General features: G+C 37.4%; 1 protein-coding gene across 2 annotated transcripts in view; it reads left to right on the top strand.

Annotated features, from left to right (window-relative positions):
* Positions 1-16,920, top strand: part of glceb (glucuronic acid epimerase b) — an 86,467-nt gene that overhangs the window by 47,154 nt on the left and 22,393 nt on the right. For both annotated transcript variants that reach the window (XM_062031942.1, XM_062031934.1), the window contains one exon: positions 11,220-11,465. In XM_062031942.1, the coding sequence (XP_061887926.1) occupies positions 11,220-11,465 (246 nt within the window). The remainder of the gene's footprint in view (positions 1-11,219; positions 11,466-16,920) is intronic.

Genomic DNA, 16,920 nt, shown 5'->3' with positions numbered 1-16,920 from the left:
TGAGAGTCCAGTTCATAGTGAGGCCAGCAGTATAAATTAAATACACAGTGGACATAAGTAAAGGAAATTAAATGAGCTCAAATATACCTACAAACGAGGCATAATGCAATATGTACATACAGCTAGCCTAAATAGCATTTTGGCATTGATTAGATTGCAGTCACGTTTAATGGACAAAGTAAGACAAAGAAAGAGTGGCATAAAATACGTCTTTCTGTGGCAGTGTCGGAGAAAGTTGTACATGTAAACAAAGTATGGTAAGTTCAAGGACCGCCAAAAGTAGTAGGACAAAATGGCGCACGCCAAATACTCCCGTCAGTGAAGCATGTTTAATATAAACAGTGGGATTTCTAAGAATTAGGAAGGTTTGTGTCATGTTTGTCCTCCTACAGAAACCGTAATAAAATGATTTTTTTTTTTTCCCTCATCTTTCAAAATTGTAATACATTTTTGAAAAAGCTCAAGAGAGCCACTCGAGCGGCGCAAAAGAGCTGCATGCTGCGGGTTGCCGACCCCCGCACTAGTGGTATGCGGGCTCCATCGAGTGGTATGGCAAATAATCACTTAATTAAATATTCAAACACAGTGTTACTGTTCTAACTGTGTGTAATGTTACAGTGGACAAAAATATTAAATATAAAGTACTTGGTAAATAAAATGTCTGTCTTATTTTTAATGCTCACCGCTTACACCGCATCGGTGTTCTCTCGACTTGCTGGTTTAGCTGCCAGCAAAACAACTAGCCAATCACAGCGGATTTGATTTTTAACAACTAAAGATACGAACTTGATAGTAAATAAACCAACGTTACCACTGCCAAGTGTTGTGATCGTTCATGTTGATTGTGTTTTAACGTTTATGGGACGTGCTGTAATGAAATAAGTAAACACACTTTGTCGGCGGTGTAGTGGTTGGCTACGGAGCTACAATGGCTTTGACGGGGGGATGGGACTTCAGAGACATGGATGGAAGTGATGTGTGTTGTGCGGGTTAAAGGTTTTTCGAGAGTTGCCGGTAAAATGAGAGACACAAGAGTTTGAACTTGAACGCAGCATTTTTGTGAAATAAAGAAAGGCATACTTGGAATCTCTCCGTGCAGCCATTCCTCGGAATGTTACAATACTTTGAATGGTGGTCGCTGTTTTGTTACACTAAAACGGTGTCTGCTCACACATGCTGCTTGATGAAATAGTTAGCAGGAAAAGGAGAACACAAAAATGCCACTGAAGAAAAAGATAAAAGCTCATGCTGGTCAGCAGACTAGTATTGCACCTGTATTTTCTGTTTCCACTCCTAATGATCAGGCTAGCAATAGCACTGCAACATCTCCTGTACAAACTTAGGTTACATCGTCCTCCTAAAAAAAAGTACACTTTTTTCCAGCTGAGTCTCATAATCACATACAATGTCTGCACTTTTCAGATGACAATTTCAAGTACTGCATATTTGCACCACTCTCAACAAAACAGGCACGTCGATTGCGGTTAAGATTTAGTTTTTGTTCAAATCAGCACTTCTGTTGATATGTTTTGGTACTCATTTTCATTTGAATTCTACTAATTGATTTAGGTGTTATTTATGTTGTTCCAAAATGCTATTTTATTAGAATTGTGTATGTCATGGCCTTGTGACCGTTTTAAGTTCAATCAGATTTTCAAGATAAATCAAAATATATTTAAGTCATGATAACCATATCATATCAAGTTATCATTATTATAAATAATTATAACTAACTTAATACATTTTCAAGAACTAGAAATAAATACATATTTTTAAAAGGGTGTAGCTGTTTGCGACTGCATTTTTTAAACAAAAAACATAAAAACACCACCAGCTAGCTTATGTTACCAATAGTAGTTATGTCATTACGTGCTAGGAGCCCATAGTGGTCCGAATGGAAAACCTAAAATCCTCAAGAAATGTATCTCTCCCTAAGCATCTGCGTAAAGGTTGCAAACAGCCCCTTTTAGTGGTACCAACTGAATTTTCCCAGGAACCACATTAAATTACCACCTGTGAGTCTTAGGGACTCATTACATTGAAAACCTATCAACATCACTAGTCATTCTGGCATGTGTATAAGTAGCATAAAGATATGTTATGTAATTGCATGTGATGTGATGTAAGTCATGTTATGTAAATGTATGTGTAGCTTAGTACATGTGTGGGCGGCATGATGTAGTATTACTTGACTAAAAAAAGCTGTAGGGGAGGGCTGTTTAAGTGAGAGTTACATTAGGGCTTATGATATGTATGGTTGCACATGTTACTGTGTACATTGTTTGAGTGTTAATAATACAAAACCCAAAACCAGTGAAGTTGGCATGTTGTGTAAATCGTAACTAAAAACAGAATACAATGATTTGCAAATCCTGTTCAACTTCATATTCAATTGAGTACACTGCAAAGACAAGATATTTAATGTTCGAACTGAGAAACGTAATTTATTTTGCAAATAATCATTAACTTAGAATTTAATGCCAGCAACACATTATAAAGAAAGTTGGCACAGGGGCATTTTTACCACTGTGTTACATGGCCTTTCCTTTTAACAACACTCAGTAAACATTTGGGAACTGAGGAGACCAATTTTTGAAGCTTTTCAGGTGGAATTATTCTCCATTCTTGCTTGATGTACAGCTTAAGTTGTTCAACAGTCCGGGTCTCTGTATTTTACGCTTCATAATGCGCCACACATTTTCAATGAGAGACAGGTCTGGACTGCATGCAGGCCAGTCTAGTACCCGCACTCTTTTACTACGAAGCCACGCTGTTGTAACACAAACAGAATGTGAATTGGCTTTGTCTTACTGAAATAAGCAGGGGCGTCCATGAAAAAGACATTGCTTGGATGGCAACATATGTTGCTCCAAAACCTGTATGTACCTTTCAGCATTAATGGTGCCTTCACAGATGTGTAAGGTACCCATGCCTTGGGCACTAATACACCCCCATACCATCACAGATGCTGGCTTTTGAACTTTGCGCCTATAACAGTCCGGATGGTTATTTTCCTCTTTGGTCCGGAGGACACGACGTCCACAGTTTCCAAAAATAATTTCAAATGTTGAATCGTCAGACCACAGAACACTTTTTCACTTTGCATCAGTCCATCTTAGATGAGGTCGGGCCCAGCGAAGCGTTTCTGGGTGTTGTCGATAAATGGCTTTCACTTTGCATCGTAGAGTTTTAACTTGCACTTACAGATGTAGCGACCAACTGTAGTTACTGCCAGTGGATTTCCGAAGTGTTCCTGAGCCCATGTGGTGATATCCTTTACACACTGATGTCGCTTGTTGATGCAGTACAGCCTGAGGGATCGAAGGTCACGGGCTTAGCTGCTTACGTGCAGTGATTTCTCCAGATTCTCTGAACCCTTTGATGATATTACGGACCGTAGATGGTGAAATCCCTAAATTCCTTGCAATAGCTGGTTGAGAAAGGTTTTTCTTAAACTGTTCAACAGTTTGCTCACGCATTTGTTGACAAAGTGGTGACTCTCGCTCCATCCTTGTTTGCGAATGACTGAGCATTTCATGGAATCTACTTTTATACCCAATCATGGCACCCACCTGTTACAGATGTAGCGACGAACTGTAGTTACTTACAGTGGTTTTCTGAAGTGTTCCTGAGTCCATGTGGTGATATCCTTTACACACGGATGTTGCTTTTTTATGCAGTACCGCCTGAGGGATCGAAGGGCACGGGCCTTGCCGCTTGCGTGCAATGATTTCTCCAGATTCTCTAAACTTTTTGATGATATTACGGATGGTGAAATCCCTAAATTCCTTGCAATAGCTCTCGAAATGTTGTTCTTAAACAATTTGTTCACAAAGTGGTGACCCTCGCCCCATCTATGTTTGTGAATGACTGAGCATTTCATGGAAGCTGCTTTTATACCCAATCATGGCACCCACCAGTTCCCAATTAGCCTGTTCACCTGTGGGATATTCCACATAAGTGTTTGATGAGCATTCCTTAACTTTCTCAGTTTATTTTGCCACTTGTGCCAGCTTTTTTGAAACATGTTGCAGGCATCAAATTTCAAATGACTTAATATTTGCAAAAAATTAAGTTTACCAGTTCGAATGTTAAGTATCTTGTTTTTGCAGTCTATTCAATTGAACATAGGTTGAAAAGGATTTGCAAATAATTGTATTCTGTTTTTATTTACGGTTTACACAATGTGCCAACTTCACTGGTTTTGAATTTTGTACAATTGTGTTTATGTAGGACACTTGATATTGCTCCCAATTATTTTCTGTGCTACTAAAATTTGTTATTCAGTTGTTCCGGTGCTTCTAGTGAAAAAGCTAAGTGTGCAGAGTCTCTAATAAAATATATGAAAATACTAGATTTTACCAAGAAAACACCACTTAAATTTGTTTAATACTCCATATGAATTTGGAACACCAGAATAAAAATTTTAAAAATAATTTCTGGCAGTGGTCTATATTTCTAGATTGCTTATCAGCTCATTTTGCTGTCAACTAAAAAGGGATTCAGCCTTAGATCATCCAATCATGCGGAAGCTCAGCGTTGAGGCCATGTCTATGGTTGAGGCCAGCCAAGGCAAAGCCTACTTTCCATTCACTTCGGATGGGCGGGATAAAGCCAAGCATTTATCCAATGTCTGTTTAGTTGGCTGCAGTGGAACGGCCCACTCTAAACTACCCTATCGAAGTTAATCAGCTGTCGTGACAGTAGCTGATTCTGAACAAGAGTTGAATGCATTCCAGCACATATTTAGTCAATGAAATATCAACACAAAAGTACATATTTGACGACTTATTTTATTGGCATTTTAGGGGAAACTATTCTTCCCTTGCTTCCCACTGATACCAGCGGTGGGACAATACCATCCTCTCATGAGGCAAGACCATAGGCGATATTGGGCTATCGACATTTTAGAGTTGTAGAGCACGTCCAGACGGTAAGCTTCTATTTAAGGAAAAAAAAAAGTCTGAGTCTTGTTTTGCCTGCGAGAGAGCTTTTCTCTAAACGAGAAATGAATATATCGTCACACCACTAATATACTAATTAGAACAGTGATTCTCAAACTGTGGTACGCGGGCTACATCTAGTGTTACGCCTAAGACACAGCGTCACTGTTTAAACTCTGTGTAATGTTACAGTAGCCAAAATATTAAATATACTTGTTAAATAAAACCTCTGCCTTGTTTTAATAAATACTTCGGCCTATACCGATACAAGACTAGATTCCGTTAGCGAGTAATCACTACCGGTCCTCAACAGTACCAATATTAGATACTTTTTTGTCTGTTCACTAATTAATTATAAAATCTCAATGTGTTTAATTAATTATCACTGAGATAATATTGTTTTCTTGAACTTCTGAGTCTGTTTTGCAAAGACGGGTGGTAAAGACTTTGAGTTGTTTTGAAGGAAGTTTTGGACAGAGAATGGAAAGAAAACTTTGGTGAATAACTGTGGATTGATGGAAGGAGTTTTATGTTTGAATAAAAAGACGGTTTTTGCCCGCTTCATTTGTTGTGTACAAGCTTGCCAGTTGTGCAGAATAAAGATTATTGCTAACCAATTTGGAGTACACAAATGCAGCGTGGAAGGGTTTGTTTATCTTTGCCCTGTAATATTCCTGCTTCATTATCTTACATCTCACTCGTCGGAAGTCCTAATGAAGCCGGTATTATACATATCCTTTGCCATCTTGTTTACGGTAAATAAATCTTGGTGTCTTTTTTTTTTAATCCCATCAATGCACTTCAAAATGTTACATCCTTTTAATATGTGAAGCAAATAAACAGTCTCCTCTTAATTCCGATCGTTACCTTTTTTTATTGAACGGGATCTGCTTCTGGGCTATATCTCACGCGTTGAGACTGGTGGATGCGAAAGATCCTGTGGCAGCACACACCCACTCAAGATATCTGGTTGTCAATCGCATAACCCAGCTGTGTTAGTCCGACTTTTCAAAAACCAAACACGATCATATTAAGGTGTTTCCATAAGTTTTAGGATACTTATTTAGAGCCAAACTATTTGAGAAATTGGACAAATTTAGTCCATGGACACGTACTGATTTAGTACCAAGTGCATCTCTGTAGTTAGTATCTCTGGTAGGTAGTTTTTACTGCATAAAATAAAATGTATAAAAATTATATAAAATACATATTTCCGTGAATTATATTTTGGACTGTTTGTGTTACTGTTGGAATTAAGGGTGTCCCGATTAGGGATTTATGCTGCTGTTTCTGATACCGATTACATGTATTAACAGTAAATTTTTCAATGTATTTATATTAAGTGCTATTGACAATGTATCAATATCAGCACAATATTTAAACTTGTTCCTTATTCTCTTTTATTAAATACAATTGTTTGATCAAAAGAACGTCAAGAGTACACAATAACTAAATAAAATCTAAATTGATATTACTCATTGAAATCACTCCTGTGACCAGGACGTATTCCCTGAATTTGTAACCATGAAGAAAATCAACAACAAAAATAATTTTGAGAAAATACAAATATTGATCTAATCACTCTAGTATTGATAATACCGGTATACGGATAATACGCTTGGTCTTAACACCACTAACTTATGGATCAATGTGCCCTCTTACATGTCGTGTACTGACTGTGACAATGCTGACATGCATCAACAGTTGTTATATTATTTTTACTTACTAGTTTTTTGATAACTGCTTACTTTCTGTTGTCAGTTAAAGTAGTTCCATCTACACTTCATAAACTTCACCAGGTACTTATTTCTTGGTGTTTCAACCTATTTTAGCGGCTACCTTAGCTTGCTCTTGTTGTGTAACATGGTTAGCCTGGTCCTCCAGTGACAATGTTATTAGGACACTAAGAAGTGCATGTTATTTGCCATAATGAAGTTGATTATTATTAACTTAGGGAAGCGGGTCCACACTATGTATGGAAATACACAATTAGCTGCTAGCTTGTCAGCCGGGTGACTAAAAATAAATGCAATATAAGCCAGAGGAGTTCAACGTTTGTGATCGGCCATTAATCAGCAATGGCGATCACATACTTTTTCAGGAAAATTGTCCGATACTGATTGTTTGCTGATCGATCGGCACATCCCTAGTCAGTATCAGACAAGTCAATTTAAGAAGTAATGAAAGCCAGAGTCTTAAATTATTTTTTTAAATAACACAGTATGTTAATTTTTGGCATTTGTTTTGCTCGCTAACTCTGCAGACACCATCTGCTTAAAATAGCTACTTGAAAAATATGTGCGAGTGTGATACTGCCAAAGGATGTTAAAGCTGGCCTTCTGAAAAGGCCCTACCTAAAATAAATATGAAAAATAATTTTGTATTAGAGTTGATCAATTTGGATATTTACAAGGAATCGTTTTTAACCTAAAAATAAGGAAAACACTCATCACTCAAATATATACTGGAGTGCACAAGCAGTTTGTTCCAAATTACGGTGACTTTAGGCTTAAAAAAGAAATATATATATATAGAGTTTATATTTTCTAGTGTAAATGTATACTGAGTATTGATAGTGTAACCTTTGTGATAATTAAAATGATTAATCAACCGAAATCTCCCTAGCACACTGGCAAGAAAACTGCACACTGCAGGATTTTTGTGCACAGTACTGTTGTAATAGTCCAATTAGCAGAGATACTGTTTCCCGGAATTGCTGTCTGTTTACTCTCGCTGCGCAAAAGATATTCTGTACAAGTTAAAAATCTGCTCTAACAATGGAAGAACATGTTTTGTATAATCAAAGCACATGGGTATTATTTGCCTGTGGCGTCAAGAAGGCGCCTGTGTTGTTCATTAGTGTCGTGCAAATAATACATTTTTGTATTAGTGCACACTAACTCCTTTCTGACCTAAATATCTGATATCTAAAAATGGTGTAAATCCAAGAGAAAGGCAACACATTCTCAGAACTAGTTGCGGCGGCCTCTTTTTATCCTGTTTTGATTGGTGGAAATAGAAATCTGTGATGTGTCAAGAGGCAGTTTTATATGAAGTTGTGTGACTAAGTCGTGGAGGTTCTATTTCACAGATGTTAAACTCAAAGCTCGGGGGCCATGTCTGGCCCACCACAGTATTTTATGTGGCCCGCAAAAGCTTGGAAATAATGTATCAAAAAGGCATTTAATCTTTCTTAATAAATGTATTTCAATTTTGACAGACATTTTTTTTATGAATGCAAATGCCGTTTTTAACTTGATATTTTGATACAACATGATATTCCAAACTTTTTTTTTAATTGAAACCTTTTTTTAAATTAAGTTCTACTTGGAATCTGCTTGACTTCTGATTCCAAAACAAGCTTTCTATCAGTTTGTAAAACAGTCCCTTTAGGGTTTTGGGGCTTTTTTTGTGATTTTGGGGCCTAAATTGCCTGGTTTTGCTGCAGCATTTTCAAAAGGTTGCGGTATAATCGCCTCTTTTGATGCTGGGAGACATTTGATTGGTTTGACCAGAGGTCTTCCACAGGGGGCCTGCAGCGATACTGAGGGGGGGTCGTGAAATATTTGGTTATTTAGACTTCTTTTTTTTTCTATTTAGATTTTTTTCACAAATGTAAATGTTTTTAATCTTTATATACACTACCGTTCAAAAGTTTGGGGTCACCCAAACAATTTTGTGGAATAGCCTTCATTTCTAAGAACAAGAATAGACTGTCGAGTTTCAGATGAAAGTTCTCTTTTTCTGGCCATTTTGAGCGTTTAATTGACCCCACAAATGTGATGCTCCAGAAACTCAATCTGCTCAAAGGAAGGTCAGTTTTATAGCTTCTGTAACGAGCTAAACTGTTTTCAGATGTGTGAACATGATTGCACAAGGGTTTTCTAATCATCAATTAGCCTTCTGAGCCAATGAGCAAACACATTGTACCATTAGAACACTGGAGTGATAGTTGCTGGAAATGGGCCTCTATACACCTATGTAGATATTGCACCAAAAACCAGACATTTGCAGCTAGAATAGTCATTTACCACATTAGCAATGTATAGAGTGTATTTCTTTAAAGTTAAGACTAGTTTAAAGTTATCTTCATTGAAAAGTACAGTGCTTTTCCTTAAAAAATAAGGACATTTCAATGTGACCCCAAACTTTTGAACGGTAGTGTATACATTAACATTGGTTTATAAATTGGCAGTGACATGGCCGCCCTAGTCACTGTACGTTGCAGGTTTGAAATAAAAACATGACTCAATAATTACTCTGCATTATTCTAATAATCTTAGCATTTAAAATAGCTAGCTATTAGCGTTCTAGTTGCAAGATAGGGATTAGCATGGTTGCTGCCAGCTTGCGATATTCTTGAAAATCTTAGTTTTGCACAACCACAAGGTACCTTTTAGGATCATCTTAATTTACAGTATAACACAATTTTATACGGAATATGTAAGTGGGGGTCCCTGCTCCATATCTCCATCAGTTTGGGTGTCTTTGGTCTGGAAAACGTTAAAGACCCCTGTAACGGTTAGACACTTGCGTCGGGTTTGAATGCTGCCGGGACAAATTCTGTTGGCGAAAATGTCGATGATTGGCCAAAATGTACGGGATTAATTCCGGATATCGGGCCAAAGTTGCAAGACCGTACATAATTTGCAGGAATTGTCGAATTAGTGTGAGTTGGTGTCATCCGAACTTTGCGAAATCCTGGAGGGACTGATCAATATCATGAAGCGGCCCTCAGAGGGCTTCCGTGACTGCAATGTGGTCCATATTTCACACACAATTATCTGTCACAAGTTCTTGATGTCAGTTATCATTTAATCAGTTTTTCTACAGGCCGAGGTATTTTGGTCTCGTATAAAACGAAAAGCTGCCCTCCAATCATACAGATTAGATCAGATTACAGTCAGGCTTTCTCTTTTCTCCTAATGCTTGTAGAAGCATTTTAATGTTTAAAGTGTTGTTAAAATAAGCAACAGTGGAACACTGACCTTAATACCAACTACCTCACAGGGCTCTTGAAAGGTGCATTTGTTAAAATTGTACATTGTTTGCAGTCTCAACAGCATCTAATAGCACACCCTATGTTAGGTCACTATTAGTTTGTACATTGAAAGTTTGTACATTTTGAGAATACATTTTTAAAAATTATTAAAGTAAAATACATTTAAAATAGAGTTTGGATAATTTAGATTTAGATAGTTATTAGTAATAGTTTATTTCAAAAATGCATAAAGTTACAGTCTATACATGACGTATATAAAATGTCACTCTAATATGTCTGAAAAGGAGTAGAAAGTAGCAGCATGTATTTAATCCTATGCATTTTCTTTTTTACAGGACTTACTAACAAATGTGTTCACTTGTTTACTTGCCATTGTCTCGATCTGTATCACAAACAAAATAAATATCAACAAAGTTTACATGAAAAACAATATATCAATAACGTTCACATGAATAAATAATTAGTTGTGATTCACATAATTTCTGTATATGTAATAGATTATGTATTATGTCTCATATATAAAATTCAAGATGTTTGTAAGTACTGTATGATGTTCTTCTATTGAGGTTGAACAATTTCTTTACCTGGAACATATAGGAACATTGTTTGACTTCTTTGCTTAATCCATTTCGTAATTTGATTCCACATACTGATATGCTAAAGATTTTAAGTGTTTTAAGTAAATACAAAGATTTTAAATTAAAATGTTCACTAATGTTATTTTCTCCTTATGTTGAGAAGAATTGTTGTACATTCTTGAGTAACAGGTTAACTGTTTGCATAGTTCTAAGTTTGTGAAAGCACCAAATTCTTGAATTTAAATATTTTTGATTCAATAGTGTTGAAAATGTTCTCTATAGCCGACATTATATTAACTGACCTTTTTCTTAACACAATTAGTAATGGAGTTGACTTTTGTAGTTATTTCCCCATATTTCTACATAATAACTTGGATATGATAACACTTGAGAACAGTAGAAAATAAGGAGTCTTTTTTTAGGTCCAAAACATATTTTGCTTTATTCATTATTGAGGTGTCTTTGCCACTTCATGTTGTATATTTTTAATATGAGATTTACAGTCAATGTCTACGCTGTCTATTTGTGTTTGACTTTTATTCCTACTGTTTCCAAATGGTGTAAATTTGGAAAGTTAGGTGGTCGGCAAGTTTTTCTTGTTTGTTGTTGCATTTTTGGGGGGAAAGACAACACTTAAAAAAAACCTCTTCTTTTTTTTATCAGTATTGGTAATTTTCATCCTATCTCCCCGCACAGGTGTTCCTCTGTCTACTCAATGGGGTCCTCAGGGCTACTTCTATGCCATCCAGATTGCCCAGTACGGCTTGAGCCATTACAGCAAAAACCTGACCGAGCGTGCACCTCACGTGGTGGTCTATGATACAGCAGAGGAGAGAGATAACAGGATCAGCTCTGCAACATGGGCTGTGCCAAAGGGCGGAAGTCTCAGCCGTGTCTACGACAAGAGCCGCGCTTCCTCAGTCCGACAGTTTAGTGCTCCAGGTATGTAAGCATTCTGTCAGCCCAGTTGGCCGTGGGGTAAGGAGCTTATCGCTTGTTAACTGTGGCTATATAAGGTTTGATATAAACATCTCCCTCAAGACAGGATGGTATGTGTGCTGCATCCTTGCCACAAAATGCTTGTACTTTTTTGTCTGTATGGATACGACATGGGTCCTAAATTATGTTCATTATGGTCTTAAGTCCTAAATTTAACTTGTTGAAACTTGCAAAGAACCTGATATTGGCTCCTAATGATATCAATGATAAATGCCAACTTGCACAATAAAACAAAACACCTGCTTGGATCAAGTCACAAATCATAACGTTGGTATATTATTATTATAGATATGCCTGAGCGTTAAATTAAGTTTATGGATAAATTCCTATTTTTTGTTGCTGACGATTTAAAATAAAAAACATCTATGTTTTTTTTCCCTCTACCTCCGGCATACTTTTGCCCCTCCCTCCCTGAGCTTTTTTAGCCTCCGCATGCCCCCTTATTTCTTTATCAGAGATCCACACACCCAGTAAAACATGGCTAATGCTAATTAGAGTAAGACATTTGTCCCCAAAAAAGGAAAAGTGTTGTCAGTGGTTTAGATTTGCGGCAACAGGTGTGGAACAAGTGACTGCACGCTGCAAAGTTTGTTTATAAAAGGCAGCAGCACAACAGCATCGAGCCGACTGGGAGAAATGCATCTCTTTACAAGGCGAACATGAACACAAACAAACTCCTGCTAAAAAGTAGCTTTCTGTGGTGGAATCATTTACACAAGGTACCATGTTAGGGAAAAAAAGGAGCACAATGCACAGAGCAAACACTAAAGCAGTCACTATGCGCATCACCGAGATGTGGTGCAAATAAAATGGAAAAGCCTATGTTTATCCACTTTTTAAACTAAAGTCATCGTAATGTTTTACTTATTTTTTTGCATTCAATGTACACTACTACATTTTTATTTACAGAAGTATTTTATTCACAACATAAGATTCATGTTTGCACTTTGGGATTTATTTTTTATTTTCTATTTGTTGATTATTGGTATTTTAATTGATTTATTGTAGCCAATGTATTTGCATGTAATATGCAATACTACATTTTTGTTTACATAAGTATTGTATTCAAGACATAAGTTTTAAGTTTGTGCTTTAATAATCTCAATGTTGTAGATTATTATTTATTTGCATGCAATGTACAATGCTACATTTTTGTTTACAGAATAATGTTATTCAAGACAGAAGTATTGTCTCTCAGATTAATGTCATTCTTTGAAAATGATTACATAAAAAGTAAATGTATATCTGGTCTAAAAAGAAGAATATTATGAAAATTAGAATTTTGCTAACAGTTGGATGCAGTGAATGCAGTGTCATTTCAAATCACTAGTTTTTGATTTAAAAAAAAAACTTGTTTTGAATGACCTCTATAATTTGTATTCATTGGTTTCTTTGAAAAGTACAGCAAAAATCAGAAAATAGAATATTTGTAAAAAAAAAAATCCAAGATTTTATTTTTAGGCTATATCGCTCAGGTCTAAATATAGATGCTGCTATTGTAGTTTCATCATAACTGGACAATATTTCTTCACTGACAGAAGAGCGCAGTGCATGTCCTACTTCCATATTTTTGAAAGTGCCTGCGGTTTTTCTAACGGTGTCTACAGGCGCCTTTCTTAATGGTTTTGTTCAACAGTCCATCTCCTGTGTCCGGGGCAGAAATATGTCTGCCAAGTGACAGATGTGTCTGCACTTGTTATAAGTGAGGCTTGCAGTCAGTCAGTACTTGCTCAATGAGTTCTTGGGGGGGCAGTTCATAGAATGTTCTCTCGAATGTTCAAGTTTCTTCATAATGGATCTGCCTGACAAAATGTATCTCATACAACTAGTGATGGATACTTTTCTGATTGGAATCGATACAGTACCAATTCTCGGTACCTGGTAATCGACGCCATAAGTCAATTGTACCAATATTTGGTACTTCTGTGTGTGTTCATGTTTCAAATGTGAATTTGTTTAATAACTTTTAACAGTGAGCTGATAACTGTGTTGTCCAGACGATATCTTGATTTCTTACACTTCTCATTTTCTATTCTATAGAACTATGGATGCCTAAAAAGCTTATCTTGATACATGTAAAATATGCTATAGTATTGTTGCAAATATCCATCCATCCATTTTCTACTGCTTGTCCTTTGGGTCGCGGGGGGGCTGAAGCCTATCTATACCAGCTGCACTTGGGCAGAAGGCGGGGTACACCCTGGACAAGTCGCCACCTCATCACAGTGATGATATTACATTTGTGGTATGGAATGTAGAGCTGGGCGATGTAGCAAAAAAAAAAGTCATTATTTTTTTCATATCATCCAATCTTGATTAATATCACAATTATATTATTTTTCATTAAAGCGGATTGTCCCATGCAGGATTATAGAGAGTACCGCATCCCTACTGCTTACTACTGCAGTATCTTATAACAAACATTTCCACCATGTTTAATTGAGGTAATATTTGTTCATATGTATAAGTGTGTGTATATATATATATATAATTGTTCGGTACGTTTTGTGGGGCTAAAGATAACAACCATATCAAAGTTATTTTTGTTTTTTTGCTTGTATTCTGCAGTAAACAAAGTATAATTGGTGTAGTGAATACTATACGACTTTTATTTCAAGTTAACATTTACTAAACAACACTTTCGAATGGCAAATTATTATTTGTAATCTTTGATTACTTGTATACAGTGAGGTCCACAAGTATTTGCACACCCTGCAATTTTGCAAGTTCTCCCACTTCGAAATTAGGGAGAGGTCTGAAATGTTCATCATAGATGTATTTCCACTGTTAGAGACATAATCTAAAAAGAAAAACCGGAAATCACATTGTATGATTTTTTTTATGATTTATTTGTATGTTACTGGGGTTCATAAGTATTTGCACACATGAGAATCAGCAAGAATTATGACTCTCAAAGAGCTGTCAGTCTACCTTAACAAAAAGTCCACCTTTACCCCACAACTAATACCCACCCACCACCTCTTTGAGCTCATTAAAGTCACCTGTGCAGCCCACAGTCAGTCAAGGTCCAACTGCTTCCATGGGCAAGACCAAAGCGCTGTCAAAAGAGACCAGAGACAAATTTGTAGAGCTCCACAAAGCTGGAAAAGGCTATGGGACAATTGGGAAGCAGCTTGGTGAGAATAGATCAACTGTTGCAGCAATTGTTAGAAAATGGAATAGGCTAAACATGACTGCTAATCTACCTCAGACTGGGGCTCCATGTAAGATCTCTCCTTGTGGGGCATCACTCATGATAAGAAAAGTGAGGTATCAGCCCTGAACTACACGGCAGGAGCTAGTGAATGACCTGAAGAGAGCTCGGACCACTGTTTCCAAGGCTACTATCAGTAGAACACTACGGCGTAGTGCTTTAAAATCATGCATCGCACGGAAGGTTCCCCTGCTTAAGTCAGCCCATGTCCAGGCCCGTCTGATGTTTGCCTAAGGCCATCTGGATGATCCAGAGGAGTCATGGGAGAAAGTCATGTGGTCAGATGAGACCAAAATAGAACTTTTTGGTATAAACTCCACTCGTCGGGTTTGGAGGAAAAAGAAGGATAGTATCATCCCAAGAACACCATCCCTACAGTGAAGCATGGGGGTGGAAACATCATGCTTTGGGGGTGCTTTTCAGCAAAGGGGACAGGACGACTGCACTGTATTAAGGAGAGGATGCGGGCCATGTATTGTGAGATTTTGGCAAAAAACCTCCTTCTCTCAGTCAGAGCATTGAAGATGGGTCGTGGCTGGGTCTTCCAACATGACAATGACCCGAAGCACACAGTCAGGATAACCAAGGAGTGGCTCCATACCAAGCATATCAAGGTTCTGGAGTGGCCTAGCCAGTCTCCAGACATAAATTCAATAGAAAATATTTGGAGGGAGCTGAAACTTCGTGTTGCTCGGCGAAAGCCCCGAAACCTGACAGATCTCGAGAAGATTTCTGTGGAGGAGTGGGCCAAAATCCCTGTTGCCGTGTGTGCAAACCTAGTGAAGAACGATAGGAAACCTTTGACCTCTGTAATTGCAAACAAAGGCTTCTGCACTAAATATTAACACTGATGTTCTCATGTTTGCAAATACTTATAAACCCCAGTAACATACAAATAAATCATTAAAAAAATCATACAATGTGATTTCCGGATTTTTCTTTTTAGAGTATGTCTCTTAACAGTGGAAATACATCTATGATGAACATTTCAGACCTCTCCCTAATTTCTAAGTGGGAGAACTTGCAAAATTGCAGGGTGTGCAAATACTTGTGGACCTCACTGTGCATCAGTGTTTCCCACCGGTGCTTTGGCAAACAAAAAGTGGTGACCCACATTGCGGAGTTTTTAAAACTCAAATTCTCTGTCTTGTATTGAATGAAAATACATTAAAGTGCAGTAAAAATTAGAGGTACTGTAAAATAATGTGTACCAACAAATAAAACAAGTTTAATGATTATTTCAGTAACAAAATGTTTGTGTTCTTTTTGTTTGTTTGTGGATTTAAAAAAGTGTCAGCTGAGTTTTAGTACATGTTATATCAGAGGAGTGGAATCTTTGCAGACTCATAAACAAAATGTCTGATTAAAATACAATTTTGATATAAAAATGCCTATTCTGATTAAATCAGTGGGTGTGTTGATTCTCCCAGTCGGGACCAATACAGTCACATAGATGTTCTATGAGTACCTGCGAGTCCGCATTCAGTGCAGGATTACTGGTGAGCTGAAGTGAAACTAAAGTGTGTCACTAAAGTCGCTGCTTCTTTTAAATGTGTTTCAACTTCTGTGCGAGTGTTAGTTGTATTTCTCTATTTTGTTCTTCTGGACTGCACTTCCAGCTGTGTACGGGGGAAGAAGTACAATACTGATAGGACATTTGTGGGGCAGTATAGCTCGGTTGGTAGAGTGGCCGTGCCAGCAACTTGAGGGTTGCAGGTTCGATCCCCGCTTCCGCCATCCTAGTCAATGCTGTTGTGTCCTTGGGCAAGACACTTTACCCACCTGCTCCCAGTGCCACCCACTCTGGTTTAAATGTAACTTAGATATTGGGTTTCACTATGTAAAGCGCTTTGAGTCACTAGAGAAAAGCGCTATATAAATATAATTCACTTCACTTCACATTTATTACGTCGTCAGGAGACTGACTTTTGCGACGGTGGAACGAGATTGTCGTGCACACGAACACACGTTCACGCAAACGTACACACACATTCACAGACACACACAGGATCGCGGTCAATAAAGGTGGATTGTTCCGTGCAGGATTATACCAAGCCTTGTTGCTTTCCTGTTGTTTACTACTGCGGTACCTTCTAACAGACATTTCCACCATGCTTGATCGAGGAAATATGCTAACAGCGGATCACTGTGATCGAACTCAAATTGTGATCAAACAATCGCTCA

The sequence above is a fragment of the Entelurus aequoreus genome, linkage group LG02, assembly GCF_033978785.1.
Source record: "Entelurus aequoreus isolate RoL-2023_Sb linkage group LG02, RoL_Eaeq_v1.1, whole genome shotgun sequence".
Classification (NCBI taxonomy): Eukaryota; Metazoa; Chordata; class Actinopteri; order Syngnathiformes; family Syngnathidae; genus Entelurus; species Entelurus aequoreus.
Note: the sequence above shows the minus strand (reverse complement) of the source record. Positions and strands in the feature narration are given on the sequence as shown.